At 55.9% G+C, this 16227-nt stretch overlaps 1 protein-coding gene across 1 annotated transcript; it reads right to left on the reverse strand.

The window, feature by feature from the left end:
• Positions 1-2727: 2727 nt before the first annotated feature.
• LOC139833802 (uncharacterized) lies at positions 2728-3174 on the reverse strand. The gene has a single exon (XM_071824149.1). The coding sequence runs from the start codon at positions 3172-3174 to the stop codon at positions 2728-2730; it is 447 nt and encodes a 148-aa protein (XP_071680250.1).
• Positions 3175-16227: the final 13053 nt, after the last annotated feature.

Consider the following 16227-nt stretch of genomic DNA (forward strand, 5'->3'; position numbering starts at 1 on the left):
TGAACGATTAGCTTCACCATGTACGGCAGCTTTACTTGCTGAGTATTGTTTTATTCTCGCACTCAGAACTTCATCGTGAGCTACCATGGCGTACAAAAACACGTCGAACAAATCCCCCTCGTCAAGGTGAGGCCGAGTGCGAAGCAAATTGGCCTCAGCTTGGCGAAACGTCCGGCGCAACCAGTACATGTGCAGCCTGTGCCTTCAAATCTTGGGAGGCACCCTAGGATGTTGTTGATGTAGATGATCCTTGGAGTTCGAGCGACTTGTTGGAGGTTTGAGTGTTGATATAGAGGTAGTGTCGCGAGCACCGAGCGTTAATGTAAAGGCAATGTCGCGAGTGCCAAGTTTTGATGTAGAGCTGCCGAGTGTTGATGTAGAGGCAGGGTCACGAGTGCCAAGTGTTGATGTAGAGGCAGGGTACGAGTGCCAAGTGTTGATGTAGAGGCAGTGTCGCGAGTGCCGAGCGTCGATGAAGAGGCAATGTCACGAGTGCCAAGCGTTGACGTAGAGGCAATTTCGCGAGTGCCAAGCGTTGATGTAGATTTGTGCGGGAAGGTACGTCCGCATACGCGTTTTGAAGAAGACCGGTTGGGATCGTGTGTGATGCCAGCCAACCGGCTGGTCTTCCTTCATCTTCATTCCACGGCGAAATAACATGCTGCGTCATGGAGAAATTTTATCAATCCAGCCGAGACCATGTAGCCATCATGGTGCCAGCTAGCTAGATTAAAGGGTTTCACAGATTCGCGCTAGCCGCCCTGGCGCGCTGCACTGCTCCCGTATCTTCATGTGTTGATGTCGATGTGCCGCCGGAAAGTCATCGGCGTCAACACCGTCCCGGTATTGCCGAAGTAGGTCGGTGTAGACATTTGAAGGTCGTGGCAAGCCCATCATCGTGGGCGCTGAGTCGTAACTCAACTTGTGAAAGCGTGTTTATGTACTTTCTCGGGTTTGAGGAAACAAGAGCAAGGAAACACGAAGCAAGGTAGAGAGTAACAAAAAAAACACAGTTTTGGTTTGGGATTTTTTAAAATGTTGGCTTTCCCGTTATACACTAGCTATATGTGTGATATCCGAGAAGGCCGCCAAAGCACTTATCATTGGGAACCGTCGAAAGACCATGACGATTATATCTTGTCCTTGCGTGTAAGTGTGTGTGGAGGCGCCATATTCCGAGATGCTTCCGAGAGGCAGTAGAGAGTCATACTCTAGCCCATCATGGTACCGAGGAACCCCACAGCTCAGCATGCCCCCCAGCATGATGCCCCACGGACCCAGAGGCTTGGGCATGGTAGGACGGGGCTGAATGGCTTTGGGACAATAGCTTGGGAGTTTCCATGCCTTCTTGAGGGGTGGTGAACAGCTACCTTCCGCCTTCTTCCAATGGTTCCCTCGATCTTCGGGACCTTTATACTTGATTCTTGGATTTTCTGGATGTTTGCCGTCTTGTGAGGGCTGCTTGTACGGGCCATTTGAATGACCATGGACTTCATGAGATTGCATGTACTTCTATTGTAGTTTTTGTTTGCTTGAGCTTCTTTGTAATTCTTCTTTGCTTGAACTTTTGGGACTCTTCTTCGCTTGCTTGGGGACCCATCTTGAGAACTTGGAAGGCAACCATTCACCTTGGTGGACTACGAAACCCTCTGGCACTTTATCTGGAGCTTATGGTAGCACGCCCCAGGGTTGTCACGTGGCTCCACACCTAGTCCAACTTGTGCTGAGTTGGGCGGGCCTTTTATGATCTTTCTCCTAAGGTCTTCCCCGGAGCGTGAGCCTCTGTGATAGAGTGGCACGCCGGGAAGCATGGGGCACGGAGCCTCAGTACGATGAAGTGCCCAAGTAATTTTCTCCACTGCCTCCGGAAGCATACACTTGGTATGTGCCGTGCTTTATGGGTGTGAGAGCCGCTCAACTTGCACTTGACACATAGTGCCACCCTCCGACAAGCCCCAGGGTAGCCAAATCTTCAATCACAAGCATGGTGTGTTGGGGGAAAGCCTTTTTTTTTTGTTGGACATGGTCCGTTTTAAAATGGGGGAAATAAATATCCATGCCATGCATATAAGAATGCACCATGGATCGAGCCGACCGAGGATTCCCCATTATTAAAAAAACAAAAAAAAAGGCAATGGAAGAAGCAAATGTTTAGCAAAAATATTTTTTGAGGAACCTTCCATTGATTGGAGGCATGGGCCGGGCTCCCTGGGGATCGACCAGCTGGTATGCACCCCCGTCGTAGACTTGCTCGATGGCGTATGGTCCTTCCCACTTCGGCTCGAACTTCCCCTTCGTCTTGTATGTGACGACGATGGGGCGCCTGAGCACAAGGACCAGCTCGCCTTTCCGGAAGACGCGCCGCTTGACGAGCTTGTCATACGCTCTCACCATGTTCTGGCGATAAAGCTCCAGATTTTGTAGGGCATGAAGTCGCTCCTCTTCCAGGGCGTCGAGCTCCTGAAACCGCAAGTGTACCTGTTCGTCTTTGGTGAGTTCGTCTTGGATAGCCACCCGTAGAGAGGGTAGCTGGACCTCCAATGGAAGAACCGCTTCACTCCCATAGACCAGGGAGTAGGGAGTAGCTTGAGTTGGGGTACGGACCGTAACGCGGTACGCCCATAAAGACTCGAAGAGACGGTCAGGCCAGTCTCTTCTATGTCTTGTCACCGTCTTCTTGAGTATCTTGCCAAGCGTCTTGTTGAAGGCTTCAATGGCTCCGTTTGCTTAAGGGTAGTAGCCGGTGGAGTAGTTCCACTTGATCTTGTACTTCGCCATGAACCTGTGCATCTTATTGGACTTGAAAGCCTTGGCGTTGTCGGAGGTGATGCGGTGTGGAATCCCAAAGCGATATATGATATTTCGCTCTAGGAAGTTGATGACGTTGTCGCTCTTCACCTCCCGCAGCGGGACAGCCTCTGCCCACTTGGAGAAGTAGTCGGTCGCTGCAAGGATGAAGCGATGTCCCCCGGAAGATGGTGGGTCAATAGGGCCGATGACGTCGATGCCCCAAGCATCGAATGGCCATGCGGGAATGGTGGGGTGTAGAGGAGCTGGCGGCTGATGCTTGAAGTCGCCATGGATTTGGCAACCATGGCATGACTTGGCCACCCGGAGACAGTCGGTCATGATGCCGGGCCAATAGTACCCAGCTAGGCGTATGCCATGGTACATTTTGGCCCCGCCTTGGTGGCCACCGCAAACTCCATGGTGCATCTCCTACAGGATCTTCTCAGCTTCACCTCGGTTGACACACCGAAGTAAAATCTCCTGCCCATGAGACCGTCTGTACAAGACGCCGGCCTTATAGACATAGAACGGGAGTCGTCGCTGCAGTTGGCGCCTCTTGACGGGGTCGTCGGGGAGGCTGCCGTGCTTGAAGTAGTCAAGGAAGGGTTGCAGCCACTCGTCCTCCTCCACGGCATTTGTCGTGATGGTATTGACTTCACCTTCCTCCGGGATGAGCTCCAAGACAGCGGGAAGAAGCCATCGTTCTTCAACCGTCACTTGCGTGGATTTGTCACTTGGGAGAACCAGTGCCGATGCCAGTTTCGCCAACGCGTCGGCAGGTGCATTCCTGCTTCGCGGAACATGGAGCACTTCGACTTGTTGAAATTTCTCCATGAGCTTCCGGGCCGCGTTGTAGTACGGCACCAGTTCAGGCTTGCGTACCTCGTAGATGTCGTTGACTTGCCGAACAATGAGTTGAGAATCTCCATAGGCCCGTAAGGAACGGACTTCCATGGAGAGCGCTAGGAGAAGGCCGAAGATGAGCGCCTCGTACTCCGCCTCGTTGTTGGAGCACTCTTCCTTGAGGAGGGAGAATGAATGGTACATCACCCCTCCTTGTGGTGTCTTGAACACCAATCCTGCCCCTGCTCTCCGCCTAGGAGTTCCGTCGGGGTCGACCTCCGTGCGGGAAGCACCGTCGAAGTAGAGCTCCCATGGCGCTTCCAACTCGACGGCGAACGCCTCCTCGTCTGGAAGGTTGGTGATGAGCGGGGAATCATCGGGGACGGGGTGCGCCGCGAGGAACTCTGCCAAGGCTTGACCCTTGACTGCCTTCTGAGGGAGGAACGTGATGTCAAACTCCATCATGAGCAGCGCCCATTTACCGAGTCGCCCCATCAACGCAGGCTGACTTAGCACATACCTTATAGGATCCGCTCTTGCAACGAGCTGGATTTGGAGTGCTAGCATGTAGTGCCTCAACTTCTTTAGTGCAAATATGAGCGTCAAGCATAACTTCTCTATTGGAGAGTAGTTGCGCTCAGCACCCACCATGGTGCGGCTCAAGTAGTAGCAAGCCACCTCCTTCCCTTCATCATTGTGTTGAGCGAGTAGGGCGCCAATCGAGGTAGGCTGCGCTGCGATGTAAAGAATAAGAGGGCGCCCTTTCACAGGAGCTGCCAAAACAGGTGGGTTAAGCAAATACTTCTTGATGTCATCAAAGCCTCTTTGACACCCTTCATCCCACACGAACGGAGCTCCTTTCTTCATGAGACACGAGAAGGGCTGGATACGTCCGGAGAGGTTGGATATGAAGCGGCGGATGTATGCCAACTTCCCTTGCAATGCCCTCAACTCCTTGAGGTTACAAGGCGGTGGCATGTTGAGGATGGCCTTGATCTTCTTGGGCTCGATCTCTATGCCTCGATGGTGGACAACAAATCCTAGGAAGAGGCCTGATTGTACGGCGAATGCGCACTTTAATGGGTTCATCTTGAGTTGGTATTGTCGTAGACGCTCAAAGACAACCCGAAGGTCCTTGCGATGATCCTGGCGGTCCTTGGTCTTGACCACCATGTCGTCAACGTAGCACTCCACCGAATGGTGGATCAGGTCACCGAGGATGCAGGTCATGGCCCGCTGTTACGTTGCACCAGCATTCTTCAAGCCGAACGGCATCACGGTGTAGTAGAAGTTGCCCTTCGGGGTCCTGAAGGCGGTGTCGATGGCGTCATCTGGGTCCATCTTGATTTGGTTGTAGCCGGACGAACCATCCATGAAGGACAGTGCACCATGACCCGTGGTAGAGTCGACGACCATCTCCGTGATGGGCAAAGGAAAGTCGTCCTTGGGGCATGCCCGGTTCAGGTCGCGAAAGTCCTGGCAGACCCGCACCTGGCCGTTCTTCTTCTCTACGGGCACGATGTTTGCGAGCCACCGAGTGTACTTGGCCTCCTTGATGAAACCTGCAAGGATAAGTTTATCTACCTCGGCGATGACTTGGTCTTCAAATTCAGGTCGTAAGCGTCGTGGAGGTTGCTTGACCGGGCGGTGATGTGGATCAATCGCCAGCTTGTGAGTGGCAACACGAGGGTCCAGCCCCGGCATCTCCTTGTAGTTCCAGGCGAAGCAATCTCGATACTCCATCAAGAAGCTTCGATAGCTTTCACGCTCCTCTTCCGTCAGCGTGGCGCTAACGAAAGTGGGGCGTGGATCATCCTCTGTCCCAAGGTTGACCTCCACGAGCTCGTCGATTGTGGGCTGCCCACCGTCTTCTAGCTCTTGCGGGGCTGATGTCGAGTCAAGCTCCCCCACCTCGGTTTGGTCGTTGTCGTTGTCGTTGTAGTTTCGTCGATGGAGACCGCGACGTGAAGTTTTGGTGTCGTCTCCTGAAGAGACAGACGTTGCATGGCACGTAGCTCGTGGGACGTAGGGTGGCCCCTCTTCTTCATCATCGGAGCCGCCAAGGTCGACGTAACCGAGCCCGAACTTGGGTCGGGCCTTGTGCCTCTTCTTGATGAGATCCTCGGATTGCCTCCACCACGCCTCGCACACTGCAGGGGGTGGAGGGATCCGGTTGTTTCGCCGAAGGGTAAACCCAGCCTTCTCCAGCAGGCGAGCCATCTTGGGCTCGGCCTTCATTGTTGATGAAGCCTCTTCTGCATTAATGCGAGGTTGGGGCAGCTCAAATATGGAGTCACAATGTTGTACCTGCGGAACTTTATAGAAAATGGTTTGGGTTCTAGACCCAGATGAACTTGGGATGGCCCAAACCTCCAATGGAGAAGCCACAGATACGTAGAGGGATGGGGGCTGCATGTCTCGAGCTCCCCTTGCGGCCTCTTCTATCTCCTTGATTCTTCTTCTAACCACGCCACCTTGTGCGGGTACACATTCCTCCTTTGGAGCATTGCGTACCCGTAGCGTGATGGTTGATGGCGCATTACTGCTGCCGATCAACGTCTTCGGACTTTCCGGGACACCTGCAGAGCTTCCAAGTGTTAAACAACCGGGCTCCTGGTATGCCAAAGTCGACGAGGATGGAGTAGCTTCACATGGAGGTGTCGTGGCCGACCTCAACGTGATTTGCGTCGATGGTGGGAACCTCGCCTTCAGCAGCAATGGGGCTGTCGGGGCAGGTGTGGACGAACCTGCCCCCAGCAAGATTGGAGCAGGACTCCCAGTCCCCTCCGGGAAGGGTGGCTTGTAGTTTTCTTGCGTACTTGAAGACCTTCTACGCTCATGGTTCCTGCGGCTTCGAGAGGATGAACTCCGTGTGCTGGTGGGGGAAGACGGCGTGATGAGGCGCCGTGCTTCAGTCACCGGTGCGACGCCTGGTTTGATTAAGACATCAACCGCTGGCGTTGTTCGCCCAAGTTGCTGGTCGCTATCTTCAACGGGGAAGTAGTACTTCGCATCCGCGTGATGCGACTCCTGGACGGTGTAAGGGTTGGTGTTGCCGGTGATGCGTTGTTGCGTGCCATTGCCGTCAAGAAACTTGAGGCATTGGTGAAGGGTAGAGGGCACCACTCGATACTTGTGGATCCACGGCCTTCCCAAGAGAGCGGAATAGGAGGTGTTTGCTTCGATGACGAAGAAGCGCACCTTGAAGCTGAAAGTAGACATTTGGATCTTCACCGTGATGGCCCCCAGTGTTGGCTTTCCTTGGTTGTCGAAGCCGCAAATCATCACGTCAGTGGACTCCAGGTCATCCACCGCGAAACCTGCCCGTTTCAAGCTCCGAACAGGCAGTATATTCACAGCAGACCCCGGGTCGATGAGGATACGTCGGAGGTGCGCAACGCCGATGTTCCCCTCCACGTAGAGTGGACGGTTATGGGCGCCGTCCTCTATGATGTTGTCCTCCTCGTCGAACGTGATCTCATTCACGAACAAGGGGTTTGTGAAGAGACGGTGTTTCGCCATGCACACCTCGTAGAGTTCCGGAGCCTGGAGCGCCTTGACAAGGGCTTCACGCAGGCTCGGCACCATCATGAGTGCATCATGTACACTTAGAAGTGCGGGGATCCGCTTGAGGTGGGCGATGATGTTGTAGTCGACGTCATGTGGTTTCGTCTTCTCATCATCATGCCCTTTGAGCGCTCCTTCAGGTGCAGGCGCCTCCTTCTCGCCTGCCATCCTGTCCACCCTCATTTGCTTGGCCTTCACGGGATCAGGTAGAACCTTTCCCCCACGCAGGTTCATGTTCACCTCCTCCACCTGCAAATTCTTCATGGCACCTTCAGCATCAAAGGTTTCCCGTTCTTCAGGAGTGAGAACGTCGTCGGAGTCGGAGCTAGGTGTGTCCTTGTAGTCAAGGACGACGTTGCAACTCTCCATGTTGGGCGGTCGCGAGGAGCTGGCTCCATCTTGTCCTCCCTCCATCTCTTGTGTTGACGCTTGCTTCCGGTCCTGCGGCATGAAGTGCGCCAAGGTGGGCAGAACCCGCCACGGTCGGGGGAACGACTCATCCCCCTCAGACTTGGGGATAAATCTTGGTGGAGGGCGACGTTGACTTGGATCAACTCGCCTTAGAATTGTCGGGGGAGCGTGTGTTGATGATGCCTGATGAAGAGGTCGGGGAGGCAGGTTCCTCGGGTAGGGCCTTCGGTGAACCGTGCTCCATGGCTCTTCCTTGCCCATGGATGGGGCCGCATCCCGTTGAAGGAGAGGAATCGATGTTGACTCAAGGATGAGGTCGGATAGCTGGCCTTCAACTTGGGAGAGAGGCACCCATGCATCTCCGCGCTCCATTTCTCGCCTTGATGATGAGGATGATATGCTCACCATGTTCACCGCATGATAATCTGGATTGATTGCTTCGGGATCCAAGTTGATCCTCTTCTCGTTAACGGCTCTTTGGAGCCATTCCTTGAAGGCGACGCAGTCCTCGATGACGTGCCCCACGTACCTATGATATGGGCAGAATAAAGCATTATCAGTCATCCTTACCTGATCGGGCCTCCGAGGTTCCGGCAGGTTCAGCGCTCGATGCTCTATCAGCTGGTTGAACATATCCTTCACGAGCTCCCTGCGGAAGATGTATTGTTTCTTGAGGAGCTCTTGCATCGATGGGCGTTGTCTTCCTCCCGCTTGCTCGCCTCGTGCACCCAAAAAAGGCACATTCCCTTGTGGTGTGGAGGAAAAGACTCTCGTGGCATTCGCCTCCGCAGGTGCCTTCATCTTGGCGCCATTGTTGCTTGGCTTGGACGTTGAGGCGAAGCGCTTGGTGGGGTTGAATGCACTGGCGTTCTTGTAGAGCTCCATGATCTGTGGTGACTTCTCGAACTCCAGCTTCGTGGCCGCCACCGCCGTGCTTAGAGCACTAAAGGTTCTAGGCTCACGCCGAGAGACTTCAAGTGACCAGTGCTGCTGCATCCCGTGGACGCACATCTCTATAGCATCTTCAAGGTGCATTTCCCGAGCAAGACGCACGTAGTTGTTGCGGAAGCGAATGACGTAGCGTCGATGGACTCATCTCGTCGCTGTCGAACCTGTGCCAGTTCAACGACAGAGAAGTCCTTCTTCATGGCGACGAAGTGCTTCTTGAAGACCTCCTTCATGCCCGCCCAACTCCCAATGGATCCAACCGGTAAACGGCTGTACCAGTGGAAGGCAGGGCCGGTTAACGACCCCGAGAATTGGCGAAGGAGAAGCGATGAGCTGTTTGCAGTGTCGCCGCATGCCGCCTCGAAGTATGCCAAGTGCTCCCTTGCATCGCCAGTACCATCAAATTGACGGAACTTTGGTGGGTGCCATCCAGCGGGGAATGACACTCGGTCGTGCCACGCTTCATATGGCTTTTCCAGCTCGCTTTCTGAAGTGTGAGGTGTTTGATCGATCGCCAGTTGCCTAAATCTCTTTTCCACCATATCTTCGACGATGTCGTGGTAGCTTTTCAACATGCTTGGTTGTGGTGCTATACTTGAAGCACCGGCTGGGGTAGCCCACTGTCGGGTCTACACGCTTGGTTCGTGACGTTGGGTGCTTGGTTCTTGATGTTGGCGCCCATCATTCAGCCCCCCTGTCGCTAGAGCATCGCCGTGTAACTCCTCTTCTTGTGGGTCTACCACCGCGTGTGGCATTCCTTGTGGTGCAACGGCGCCCCCGCCACCATTGTTGTTGTTCATCATAGCTTCAATGAATCGATCAAGTTTTGACGCCAGTTGGTCAAGGGTTTGTCCCTGCTTCTTCACTTGTTCTTCCAGTGCCGCTTCTCGCGCCGTTGACGTGCTGGCTTCCGCGGATGCTGCGCCTTCCTTGCCCACGTCGTCTACCGCCATGTGGGCGGGTGCCGTGTGCAGATCTTCGAGTCCATCTTCAGAGTCTGATAGCACGGATGGGGCTAGCTCGTGATAGGGAGGAGAGCTTGGAAGTTTCACCAACGAAGATGAGGAAGAAGAGTCGGAGAAGCTTTCTTCATCATCGTCGTCGTCGTGAAGCTCCTCCTCGTCAGCGGACCCAACCACCACATTTTGTCGTGCGATGGACCGTAGCCGTGTGTTGGCTCCAGAACGACTTGCAACATGTAACAATTCGTCGGGATCCTGAGGTAGTCTTGAGGTGATGTCAGTGTAGCGACGCGGCGATATATCTGGATGATATCCCGAGTCACCGTCGGATAGTGAGCTCTTCCCCGTCATGATAGGTAGGCATGGTTCAGTCGATCTTGCTTCGTCTTGTGACGCGGATGATTCCGCCTCGGCGCCCTTGAACCATGAGCGTACGTGGCCGAGGCGCGGCAGGAAGCTCCTCTTGAAGTCCGCCTTTGGGTTTGGCATGATCTCCTCATCCGAGGGATAACCAAACTCATGGGTGACCTGAGGTGGTTGCCATCCATCATTTGGCTCGAGCCTAGGGCGCACTGCTACAGTGCCGCACAAGGCGAGGTTCTTCTCCTTCGCCTCTTTATCACCCCCAGCCTCCCGCTGAAGGACAGCCTCCTCCTCCTCCTGCTCTGCTCTCGGAAGAGGGGCAAGAGATGGCTCATTGGGAGACATCGCGCTTTGTCCCGGGGCAATGGTGGTTGCTTTCCCGAGATTCGCCTTCGTGTTGGAGGAGGCAGGAGTTTCTTCGACGCCCTCCATTGGCGTAGCTGTTGGTGCTGGTGTCTTTTGTCGTCCCGAAGGGGAGGACGTGGAGGCCTCCTTCACTTGCTGGCCGTCCAGTTTGGGAGTCGATGAAGGAAGTGGCGGTGCAGCCGTCGTGTTCCTTTGTTCGGCACCCCCTGCGGATGCCTTGCGCGGTTTTGGAGCCAGGCGGTTGAGCAGGTAATTGTACCGCTCATGCCGCTCCAACTCCGGGGAGATACGGAAGCCAATCTTGTCACTTTCTTGAGCGATCCCGCCATCCGGTCGCACCCGCACTTGGGTATGACGGAGCACCAAGTCCTCGAGTTCTTTGTATAGAACTCGGCGGTTCCTTCGGCGCCTCTCACGCTTGCGTTGATTCTCCGTGAGAGCAGCATGGGCTCTAGGAGGCATCGATGGTGTGGGTAGAAGTGGTGGTGCAGTTCGCCTTGTGGACGAGGCAGGCCCTTCCCTCAAAGGTTGCACATGAAGTTGATCTCCACGCCTAGCGGGTGAAGAAGCTCGAGGGGGAAGTGGAACTCGTGGAGGATCCCGAGGTCTCCACTGTTGAGCGGGACGAGGGTTCCTCTCGTCCTCTTGGTGACGTGACCACCGGTTCCATCGTGGGGGCATATAAGGATGCCCCCGCTGAACGTGTCGAGTGGGTGAAGCCTGTCGTCGAGGCCCCAACGTTTGGCGCTCGTGTTGAGGACGATGGTTAGGGGCCTGGCGCCTCATCCTTCCCCCAGCTTCCGCTGATGAAGAACTTGGCGCTCCTTGTTCGCGGAGCCGCCTTTGGATATGGTCCATATGCTCCTGTAGCCGACGGAACTCCTGCCGGAGGTCCTCTCCGCGTGGCGCAGGTGCCTCGCTCCGAAGAACAGCGAACCTGTTGTCATTGCGGATGGGGCGTCCGCCTACTTCCGAAGTGTGGAAGCATGGCGCGCACATGCCTCTCTGAGCGTCTTCGGAGCTGGCGGAGACCGTACAGCCTGCCAGAACAGGCTCTTTGCGGGAGCGCCGTTTCCAGAACTCCTTCATGACGGCTCGTCTCACCGCCTCCTTTGCTCTTGATGACCCACTCGCCCCGCTGCCGGGGGGCAAGTCACATGTGAACGCCTTGTCCACGAGGTCCTTAACGCCGAAGGACCAATCCTCCTCTGGCACCGCACTCCGAGTGATGCGGGAACTCATTTGTTGGTGGAGTCGTCGCACCTTGCGGTACTTCCTCCTGTAGTTGCGTAGTGGATGCGGGCTATCAGACGAACGTGCGTTCGTCACAAGCCTCCGCAGATTCTGCGAAGCATCCTCCAAGCCTTTGAGGAGCTCCACTTCGGTGCGCCAAGTCGTCGTAGGGGCGCGAAGTGATGCCGCACCCGCCTTCTTGCTTGCGGCCTTGGCTTGGAGGCGTTTGGAGGCCTCCGCGCTTCCATTGATGCCGGCCCTCGTTGACTCCTTCAACAGGGCGCGTGCCTCGAGCATTAGCTCGCGGCGCTCCTTCTGTGCTGTGGCGGATGCCCGCCTTTGTGCCTTCTTGGATTGCACAGTTTGGAACTGCGCTGGCTCCTGGGCTTGGTGCATGTAGGTCTTGGCGTCATGCGCGATGACGACCATGGGAGGCAGCTTGGATCCAAAGTGGATCACCCAAGGCTCCGAGGTGTTGGCGCGGGACAGTCCTCCTGCATGAAGAGGATTCTTTATCAGCGGAACTCCACGCTAGTGGCTTTTCATGCAGGATGCTGTGTAGATTGGATGAACTGGCGAAGACGACTTTGACGACCACAGCGAAGCAAAGATGGGAGGAGAACCATGTCCCACCGGGCGTGCCAATTTGTTTGACACGAGAAAAACGTCCGTGAAAGACAGACGCGCTACGTTGAGGGGAAGGATGGTAGCGTGTTTCTCTCATGCGCCGGGGTAAAATAAAAGAAGTGCGGGCGTGCCAGTGTACCGTAGTACACAAGAAAAAGATAGGGAAGCATGCATTTCATTAATCTCTCTTGGAGAAACAAAGTACAAGTTCCCGGATACAAAGTGCTCCGTGGCCTGCTTGCGCGACCAGCCTGACTATGGCGATTGCGATCTCCTGGTTCCCGGGGCCTCGGAAGGCACCCGGTTAATTACTCCCGCGGGTTACGCCGCGAGACTCCTCCGATTAAGCCGTGTGGTCGTCTTCGTCGTCTTCGCTTCACGTTCTCCATGCATGATGTGGTGGTGGTGTGTGTGTGGCGGCAGAGCCCGTGTCCTCGTCGGTACACGCGCCGCAAGTAGCGTGGCCTTTGCTCCGGCCACGCCCGCCCTCGCCGTCATGCCTCATCGGTCTTGACGGCGTTGGTGTAGTTGTAGTTGGAGTAGCATGGGTCCGTTCAGCTGGGACTTCTCGACGACCAACAGTCTCATCGGGGTGCGCAAGGGGTATGCCTCGCGGGAGTAAGTTGTCGATGAAACGCTCGTAGGCCAGCATAGCCGATGTGGCCGGCGTCTCGTCGTGGACCAACGCCAAGTTGATGGCTGTCGGCATAGCCAAGGACGCCGTTTCACGGGCTCACAGTGGAGTGGAGTCGATGATGGGGCGAAGGAATCATCGCTTCTCGGAGAGTGCGGCCGCCCGTGTAGAGCCACCTCCGTGTGGCTAGCGGATGCTCGCCTAGAATTGCTCTCAGGTCGGTGGTGATCGTGGTCACCGTAGCTAGCATATGCAGCTTTGGTGACGAGCGTCGGAGATGTCCGACACCTGGTGAACGGCTGCCTGCGTACGTGCTAAGCGCCATCGCACGACCACGGGTGGGTTCAACGGCATGCCTGGCATCGGCCACCGTGAACAGCAGCGTGGAGGCTACCCAATGCACCCGTACGTGTTAGGCACGCATGCTTTGTACATGCATACGCATGAATCTAGCTCTCTGTATTTTATTCTTGTATAAGATTGACTGGAAGAGACACGGTTGTCAAATATGACAGTTGCGGCTGCCAAAACGAGCAACGCCCTTGACGCCGTTTCCTTCTGTGCGTGAGCTGCGCCTCTAGGCAGCGTCATGGCCGCTGCCCGTCAGTGGACCGGTCCGGACGTGTCTGGTCCGTTCCAATGAAGACGGCCATGAGCTGCACTCTGGCAGTCTCGACGCCATTGTCCCTGGCATGGGCCGTAGGTTTGGAGACGGCGTCTATGTTGCACACCGGCAGCACCGACCCGGATGTCGTTGTCGCGCCTCGTGGCTGTGGTGGAGGTGGCGCCGCGATACATGCTGGTGGCCTCATCGCGGACGTCGTCGTCTCGCCTTGTGGGCGTCGCGGAGAGGGCGCCACGCTGTACGTCGGCAGCCTCCTCGTGGGCGTCACCGTCGCGCCTCACAGGTGGTGGAGATGGCGCCGGGCTGCGCGCCGGCAGCCCTGACACGGATGTTGTCGTCGCGCCTCCCGGCTGTGGTGGAGATGGCGCCGGGCTGCGCGCCGGCAGCCCTGACACGGATGTTGTCGTCGCGCCTCCCGGCTGTGGTGGAGATGGCGCCGCGCTGCGCGCCGACAGCCCCGACACGGATGTTGTCGATGCGCCCCGCGGGTGGTGGAGATGGCGCCGCGCTGCGCGCCGGCAGCCCCGTCAAGGACGTCGTCACCGCGCCTCGCAGGTGCCGTGGAGATGGCGCCGCGCTGCGCGCCGGCAGTCCCGTCAGGGACGTCGTCACCGCGCCTCGCAGGTGCCGTGGAGTTGATGGTGCCGCGCAGCGGCCGGCAGCCTCGTCGCGGACGTCGTCGTCGCGCCTCGCGGGTGCCATGGCGTTGACGCCGCGCTGCACGCCGGCAGCCGCGTCAAGGTCGTCGTCGTCGCGCCTCGCCGGTGCCATGCAGACGATGGCGCCGCGCTACACGCCGGCAGCCTCGTCGCGGACGTCGTCGTCGCGCCTCGCGGGTGCCATGGTGTTGACGCCGCGCTGCACGCCGGCAGCCTCGTCAAGGTCGTCGTCGTCGCGCCTCGCCGGTGCCATGGAGACGATGGCGCCGCGCTACACGCCGGCAGCCTCGTCGCGGACGTCGTCGTCGTGCCTCGCGGGTGCCATGGTGTTGACGCCGCGCTGCACGCCGGCGGCCTCGTCAAGGTCGTCGTCGTCGCGCCTCGCGGGTGCCATGGTGTTGGCGCCGCGCTGCACGTCGGCAGCCTCGTCAAGGTCATCGTCGTCACGCCTCGCGGGTGTGTTGATGGCGCCGCGCTGCACGCCGGCAGCCTCCTCGCGGACGTCATCGTTGCTGTGGTGGAGTTGGGAACGAAGCCGGGATGTGCACGCCGGCAACCCCAGCGTCGTCGTCTTCATTCGCCCATGACGGCAGGTTGCACACCCACTCCGTGTCACGGCATGGGATGCATGCGTGCATGTATGCTTGAGAGAGGGAGAGGAAGGAAGAGAGAGAGAAGCACAGATTCAACCGTTCATCTTACCATCGGGAAGTGCTTGCTTCGCCTCCATGGCCTCCTTGCTCCTGGTCGATGTATAAGTGTGTGTATGGCGTTTTGGGTAGGTGCTGGTCACTGGTGGAAAAACAGGCTTCGGGTGAGCCCCATAAGTCGCGATGCTGCAGGAACCGCGACTAATGGTACCTTTAGTCGCGGTTCGGGAGGCGAACCGCGACCAAAGGCCTGGGCCCAGGGCGCTCGGTGGCCAGCCGGTGCACGTGGGGGGCTTTAGTCGCGGTTGGCCAGGCCAACCGCGACTAAAGGTGCCCGAAGGCCTTTAGTCGCGGTTGGCCAGGCCAACTGGGACTAAAGCCCCTCCCCTATATATACCACCCAGCAGCCAACACTTAGCCATTTGGTGCCATTCTCTTCACAAACTTCACAAGTGGGTGTTAGGTTTGCTTTTGGTTCCTCTTATGCACATAAGGTGTTTGATGAAATGCCCCAAGAGCATGAAACAAACATGATATGAAGTGTTGGAGCCACACTTGAGCTTTCTCATTTATTTTTTCCTCCTCGATCGCGGTTAGCAACTTGAACCTTTGATGTGTCGTTGATAAAATGTGCATGTGTGTGTAGTTCATTGTTTAATTTATATTGTTTGTAGCTAGTTAGTTTAACAAATGCATGATGGTTAATTATATATTTTATATTATAATAATGCAGATGAATCGACAATGGATGTACGGTAACCGACTCTCCGGCGAGTTCAGTGCGGGTTTGAAAGATTTCCTCGTAGTGGCTAATGCGAACAAGCTGGGGGTTTTGTTATCTGTCCATGTGTTAACCGTAAGAATCGAAGGGTTACTCTTCCTCAAGAGATGTTCACATGCACCTGCTTCGGCACGGTTTCATGCCAAGCTATAATTGTTGGACCAAGCATGGAGAAAGAGGGGTTATAATGGAAGAAGATGAAGAAGGGGATGATTTCATCGATGAAAGCTATCTTGCTCATTTCGGTGATACTTTCATGGAGGATGCTGAAGGTGAAGGGGAAGGTGAAGGGGAAGGTGAAGAAGAGGCACGTGATGATGATCCCGTTGATGATCTTGGTCGGACCATTGCTGATGCACGGAGACGCTGCGAAACTGAAAACGAGAGGGAGAATTTGGATCGCATGTTAGAGGATCACAGGAAGGCGCTGTACCCCGGATGCGATGATGGTCTGAAAAAGCTGGGCTGCACACTGGATTTGCTGAGATGGAAGGCACGAGCAGGTGTAGCTGACTCGGCATTTGAAAACTTGCTGAAAATGTTGAAGAATATGTTTCCAAAGAATAACGAGTTGCCCGCTTGACGTACGAAGCAAAGAAGGTTGTCTGCCCTCTAGGTTTAGAGGTTCTGAAGATACATGCATGCATCAACGACTGCATCCTCTACCGTGGTGAATACGAGAATTTGAATGAATGCCCGGTATGCACTGCATTGCGTTATAAGATCAGAGGCGATGACCCTGGTGACGACGATGTTGAGGGCCAGAAA

This window comes from Lolium perenne, chromosome 7, assembly GCF_019359855.2.
Source record: "Lolium perenne isolate Kyuss_39 chromosome 7, Kyuss_2.0, whole genome shotgun sequence".
Taxonomy (NCBI): Eukaryota; Viridiplantae; Streptophyta; class Magnoliopsida; order Poales; family Poaceae; genus Lolium; species Lolium perenne.

Bases quoted from the DNA above. Each gene is read 5' to 3' on its own strand.
- LOC139833802 (XM_071824149.1), bottom strand. From the start codon at position 3,174: ATGTACCATGGCATACGCCTAGCTGGGTACTATTGGCCCGGCATCATG.